Consider the following 7,333-nt stretch of genomic DNA (forward strand, 5'->3'; position numbering starts at 1 on the left):
CAAAAAGTAGTGTAATAAAATTTTGAATGTAAGACACTAAAACCTTGTGTCATGCGTAGTAAATGGTACCTGTGGAGAAAGGGTTAATGCAGTTATTATTTGTGATGTATAATACCGTAATATAAGAATAAATTTCTCTCTAATGTTGTGGCCTGGCATGACCAGGTGGTTAGGGAGCTTGACTGGCAATCGTGGGTTTGAATCCCTGTCCCATGAAAACACGCCTGCCCTTTCAGCTGTGGGCACATTATAATGTGATAGTCAGTCCCATTATTTGTTGGTAAAGAGTAACCCAAGAGTTAGCAGTGGGTGGTGATGACCTTCCCTCTAGTATTACACTGCTAAATTAGGGACGGCTGGTGCAAATAGCCCTCGTGTAGCTTTGCGCAAAATTCAAAACAAACCAAATCTAATGTTGTTCAGATTCTACATTACTTTGATGAATTTCTGCCATTTACGTTGTCAAACTGGCCATTCACAAAGTTGTGGGGGGGGGGGGGGGTATTGATGTCAGAAACAAAATGCTAGAACTAATAAGTTTGATCCAAGATTGCTTTTCTACATTGAAGTTTATGTTAAACTGATCAATTAGTGAGGATTCTTTTACTTGGCTTATTGATAGACTGCTGCAAAATGTCTTTTTGATGCTTAAGGTATTGAAAAACACCTCAGAAATGTGCTCCTTAGAGTTCAGTGTTGGACACGGGAAAAGGATCAGCATGTAGTTAGGCTTTAAAGATTTTACCATCTGTCTCAGTGATGTGAACTTTTCCCCCATCTCTTTAAAATTACGTAGAACAGACATTTTTCTTTCATTGGTCATAAATGTTGTGCGTGTGAAATTATTTAGATGGAGCTTAAATTTAACAGAGGCTGACACATGATCTGATGAAAGTTGGCAGAGCAGGTATTTAATGCAATTCACAAAATTGTTTTCAATAATTAAGGACTTTTTGTTACAAATTAAGATATGTTACTATAATATTAAAGGTCAAATATTCTAAAATTATTTTCAGTGGAAAAGTTATATTGATATATCTCATGTTTAGCAATGTATAGATTTCATAAAGTATTACATTCATTTTATAGCATTTGTGTTAAGCCATTTGTCACCCATGGAAGGATTTTTTTCCATTACTGTACTTGGTGTACATGTATGGCTGGAGATGATGTCTGGCATAAATATACAATTGGAAATGTTAATTGGTTAACATATACAGTGTGAAGAATCTTGCTACTAAATATTCTAAAAACGACTTGTTTCAGTTAAATTTATGACATGTTAAGACATTTTTGAACTTAAAAGCATATTTTGTTCAGCAGTTTTTAATTAAAGAAAAAAATTAGCAATCAATCTTTGTTTTACTGCTTGAATGGATTATCTATCATTACATTATAATGTTTTCTTTATTAACCTTTGTATATTACTGATCTAATGCATTATCTGCCATTTCAAGATCTGGAAGGATAGACAGAAGTTTATGCATGAATATATATATTCCATATATATGTCTTTAAAAGACTTTATAAAAAAAAAAATTGGTCAGTAATTTGCCTTTGGGGAAACTGGTTTGTAGAAGTATTACCTCAATATTTCATGAGACTACTGATTTGTAATTTAATTCATCTGAATTAAAGTAGCAAAAGTCTGGTGTTTACTGATCATCCTAACAGTAAATAATGTGAATAGTTAGTGCCCCAAGATGGTTTAGAATGCACTAGAGAACAAAAAATCACAGCCTTTAATGGCTGGAACTTAGGACTAGTCAAAAGCTTCATTTGCTGCTATCATCTCTAAATAAAAAAAGAGAGGGATTTAAAAAAGTCAATCTCAGAAGAAAAAAAAAAGGCTCGAAATTAAAAAAAAATTGAAATAATGTCCACATAAATTTGTTTCTTTAGAAGGGAGTTATTTTTTTTATTATTATGTACATTTTATGTGGCTACAAATAAAGTATGTTCATATAATTTAGTGGTAATGTGATTTTCAAACATAATAATGTTGTAACATATTTATGGGGTTTTGAGTCATTTTTAATTTACCATATAGTAACATATTATTTTGCACTGATGGTTCTCTCAGATTTTCCATATGCATCCAAATTTCCCAAAAACCCAAAGAAAATTCCACAAAGCTCAGTTTTCTATGACCATTACTGGAATGAAGTTAAAAGAAAAAAAGAAGCACTCAAGGCTAAAAGAAAACTGGTAAGAAAAAAATACATTTTTTTATTCTTTCCAAGAAAAATAACAAACTCTAATTATACCCGTGAAGAAAAGTTTACTAAAAAAATGTGTTTAAATTGCCTTACTAATTTGTAATTGGGTTAATAATGTCCTACGTTCATGGACAGCTGAGTTAGTTTTCACTGCAGCAAACAAAAAAGGTTTTAAATAACTATTCCTTAATTACAGTTTGTCTTCGAGTTTCTGGATAAGAGGTGTTTGCATTAACTTGTTCAGTATTCTGTGCACAGTTTTGAAAGTTTGTTTTTATTTTTAGGATGTCTATTTTTTGGTGTGGTATAATCCAAGTATTTATATTATACTTATATTTGGGAATTAATAAACCACTACCTTCTGAATTTTTCAGTCTTCTTGGTGTAGAAAATTAACCATTAATTTATTTGTTTTGCATTCAAAGTATAATAGGAGGAATCCAGGATAAAACAAAAATAGTTTTGTTGCCTAGTTTTGCTTGAAAATATTATAATTGCAATATTTATTGGATTTTTAATGTTCTGATACTTTCTACAGTAATTGTGTAAGATTTTCAAAGAAATTGTTGAGTCTGTGGTTGGTTTTCTTCTTAGCATTTCACATAATTTATTAACTGTTCATCATATAGTTCACGGATGATCAAGAGAAGGAAAACATGGATAAAGAAGATGAAGATGAAGCCATTGATAATTTTGTTGGTAAGTAAAGATTTTGACTAATATTTGAAAAAATGCTTTTTTGCTATTAAATTATTGGTCATTTAATAGAGTAGAGTTTATTATTAAGTAGTTTGAACTTAGCACTTCCTAGCATACTCTTATCCCAGTTACATCATGTAAAACTTTAAAAGTATTGCAAGTTATAGAGAAGCATGCAATTTTTATGGAAAATGAAATAAAATAGTGCATAGAGATAGATTGCTTAACAGTAGGTAAACATTTAATGTTTCTAACAGGAGTCCAGATTTTCAGTGTGCAACTATTTGAATAGTTGCTATTTCAAACTGTGTATATGAATGGGGTCAGTGCACTGGACCAACACCATATTAGAGAATTAATATTTGAATACTGTAATTATGAATGTACGATGTGTATGTTAATACAATGTGGCTTTTAGTAAACATTACAAGTCTGCTGTACTAAAAAAAATCAAGATTTTGAATGAAGTATTTCTACTACAAAATGCATTGAAAATTTATGAAGCCTTAACTGAGTAAAAGGTGATTTTCATGATGGGAATGAAAAATATTACTTTTTTATCTTACAGTTTTCATTTTTTATTTGTATATCCCCTAGAACCTCCTAAATTAATATCAATTTGTGTGTGTGTGTGGTAAAATATTTTATCTTTTTCTTTACTCAAACACTAACTGCAGCAAAATCATCCATAGAGAAAGTTGAAAAATATGAAATAAAATCAAAAATTAATTATTATTTTTTAGATTATAACAGACGATTACCTTGTAGTTGGTTGGTTGGTGTTTTATGGCGCAAAGCAGCTCAGCCACCAAATAATTTATTTATTCTAAAAAGCCTCTCCCTCCTAAGAGTTTTACCTCGTTAATTTTATTGGTTTATTGCTCTTTGAACAGTGTCTTCCTAATGTAACAAAGCAATAAATGACCTGGCAAGAGCTTAGTGAAAGTTCCAGTAAACAAAGTAAATTACATCACGAGAATGGATAGCAGCTTTTGTACATTCCTCATGGAGATGTTTTGATTTAACTTTCTTTTTTTTGTCACTTACTTATTCTAATCTGATAAGTTTTCATTTTTTCATTTCAGTTACTTTTGTTAAATAGATAAGTAAAAAATATACATAAAAGTCAAGAGGCTTTTTACACTCAGGTTCATAGTTTAGTAAGCCTTTCTTTTTCTCACTATGTTGGTTGTCGAAAAATAATTCATGTAGCTTTCAAATATGCATTAGAATCTCCAAAAGCTGTTATAATTTATCTGGCTTTCTAATTAACCTATAAATAGATTAAGAAAATTTCATTACTTATCAGAGCAGGGTCATCAGTCTAAACATGCCAAGCTCTCATGCCAAATTATTGACATTTACTAAACAGAGTCACCTGCCCTATATAACAAATTTTCTATTTGTTATAAACATGTTCAATTGTTAGATATTTCTAAAAGACATAGGATATGGGAGGGCCATGTCAATTTTACATGGGAAAAAAAAATATACATAGTGATATCTCAGTAAATCAAGAAGATCAGAGGTTTCCAGGTTGTTCTTCACAGGTCTATACGTGAGTAATCGAAAGAGGGTCGTGTTTCAACTGTGACGATTAACAATGAAAATTTGATCATATTAGTGCATAGCAAAGGTTTATCGATAAGAAGTTGAGACAGCCATGTTAGTTTTATTATCTTAAGCATCTATACTACAAATTAATCTCACTAAATTTTAATGTTATCAGTATTTGTTTTTGTCACAAATTCCCTCCTGCCCATATATTTGCATACAAAACATTGTGCAATACAATGTGCAATAATGTAACCAATTGAGCTGTATACACTGTACTGTGTTACCACACTTAACCATTCATGCTCAGTTGAACTCCATATAAAATGTACATGCATAAAGCAGGACAGAGGTGCAGCTTGTCCATGACAGAATGTTTAGTGAGTAAAACAGCATTGTTATGCAATCTCAAAAGCAAACTTTTCCTATTGTTTTCAGCCCCTTTTGGTAGATTTTACCAAAATTTATTTTTTACACATTGCAATATTTTTTAAACAAAAAAATTGACCAAAAAGCTATTTTTTTATGAGGATTCCAATTTTTGTGTTCGTAGTTAGGGAATTTGCTGATTATTTTGATCGAGGATTGGAGTCAATATTACGTGTGTAGTGTGGGCATGGATAAGTGTACAGTAAGTAGACTGTTATGAATAAGGGTCTGCTCCAAGACGCTAGTTGTCCATCAGACAACAGAGGGTTTAAGTTGATCGTTCGAGGAAGTTTTTAGTCGTCTCAGACAACCGTTAAAATCAAGCCCTAGGTATAGGATTTTCAGTTGTCTGAGAGAGACTGAAAGTGTTTCAGAAGTTTAGAAAAATACTTGGGTTCACTCGTGAAATGTAATCCTCTAGCTACTAGACAGTGTGTCTGTACAACTTCTCGGCACACCTAAATATTGCAACTTATACACACACACAACAACAAAACATATATACATATATTTGTATTCAAAATGTACATAGTTGTCTTAACTGTATCTCAAAATCCGTGTTCATTCGTAGGTAATGACGACAGAAGTGTAGACTGGAATTGTGATGATCCTGCACCATTACCCAAACTTGGAGACTCGCCTCTTCCTTTAGATATCGGTAAAGATGGTTGTGCTTTAGTAAAAAGAACAGATGAAATTTGTTCTGTTGGTAAGTTTTTATGCCTTTAAGGACTTGTTTCATATTAATTTATTTGTTTGAGCAAGTATTAAGGCTAGGAACATATATTTTCAATACAACGTCTCAACATACATTCTATAAACTATTTGAAGATATGAGATTCAAAAGATACAAATAAGAACTTTAATTTAGTGAACTAATTTTTCTCTTAATTTATCTTAGAATTGGGACGTGAAATCTTAAAAGATGTTGAATCCAAAAACAATTTCTAGTTCCTGATAACCTTTGAGTGTGTGGAAAAGATTAAGTTAGTGTTTGCTGACATTTATAATTTTTTCCATAATTTAAAAGACTTATACAACATTAATTGGTTGCTTGACATCATATACTGGTGAAAGAACTCGATTCGTTTTTCTACTAGTTTTTATTTATATATGTTTGTAAATTCCAAACTATTACAACAAATAAATTGTAGTCGTTAAACTTTTCTTTATACATTATTAATGCTTAATTTGTTGATCAATATCCACATTCTTTGTGTCTGCATTTGTATATGCTGTGAAGATTGAACTGTATTCTGGGTTATGTCTTATTTTTATAAAATTTGTAAGATTAGTGAGAAAATGTCTTTTTTTTTTAATTCAGTTGATCTGTAGATGTCACAAATTCAAGCCTGTTTTGATATTTATAGTTTTGTAATATATATAGCTTTACTTTGTGAATGACTTTTACTTCATGGTTCGATGGAAAGCAGCTCATGTCGGTCAAGTCTTAGTACACATTTTAGATCTTAAGTATCTATGTTACCTGTATTTGATATTAAAACTTATATGTGTTTGTATGCAAGCATTTTTTTAAGATGTGTGTTTGTGAAGTACATTTTGAACTCATCTCTCCTTTCCTTGTCTAATTTGATTTAACTAGATGACCTACCTGTAGTTTCGAGCTATGAAGAGCTGGTTCGAAAGCATGTAGAAAACTATCTTTCAAGTGCTGCTCAATTCAAGCAACTCACGGATCTAACCAGACGCGTCAATCAATGGGAAGAAAGGATCAAACCCAAACTTGAACTTGAGGTCAGCTATGTGTGATGTTTATGATGTGAAACATGTACTTCCCTGGAATTTTAGGTTGCTAGTTTTATAAGGAAGGAAGACAAACTTTAAGAAATATTTATTCAGAATTCATCTAAGCATTCATTTGATACTAGGTACATCACAAATTTAATTAGAAAATTCATAATTAAATTTCTATTCCTACTTGGATTTAAAACTAAAACAAACTATTCAAAAATTTTAACTCAGAATATTAAAATCATAAGAGAGTCATCTTTGTTTTCATAGTACTCCAGTCATTGATTGAAAAACTAAAATCTTGTGCGTGACACTGTAGTTTTGTTGTGGCTGGATTCTATCCTCTCATAAGGTTCAGTATTGTGCCAAATCTACATTTTGACTAGTGTGTCTGCTGAATGCATGTGCCAATTTATGAAACATACGTACTAAGTCTATTAACTCTCTCAATGCGAGCTCGGTCAATTTGACCAACCATGCGACCTTTTTGTACTTGTTTAAAGTATTTATAGATTTAATACTTATAACTCTCAATATAGTGTATATATCTTCAAAAATTTGGCAGTCTTTTAGTTAATGTTACAAGTCTTTCATATACAAAAAATCAAATTTTTTAATGAAGTATTTTAGATGAAATATGATACAGATTTTTCCATTAATATATTGAGTACTTGTTTTGA

General features: G+C 31.0%; 1 protein-coding gene across 1 annotated transcript in view; it reads left to right on the plus strand.

The window, feature by feature from the left end:
• Positions 1–7,333, plus strand: part of LOC106472018 (condensin-2 complex subunit H2-like) — a 33,081-nt gene that overhangs the window by 16,628 nt on the left and 9,120 nt on the right. The window contains exons 5-8 of the mRNA XM_022401426.1: positions 2,060–2,208; positions 2,849–2,918; positions 5,473–5,610; positions 6,505–6,656. Of these exons, the coding sequence (XP_022257134.1) occupies positions 2,060–2,208; positions 2,849–2,918; positions 5,473–5,610; positions 6,505–6,656 (509 nt within the window). The remainder of the gene's footprint in view (positions 1–2,059; positions 2,209–2,848; positions 2,919–5,472; positions 5,611–6,504; positions 6,657–7,333) is intronic.

This window comes from Limulus polyphemus, unplaced genomic scaffold (assembly GCF_000517525.1).
Source record: "Limulus polyphemus unplaced genomic scaffold, Limulus_polyphemus-2.1.2 Scaffold116, whole genome shotgun sequence".
NCBI lineage: Eukaryota > Metazoa > Arthropoda > Merostomata > Xiphosura > Limulidae > Limulus > Limulus polyphemus.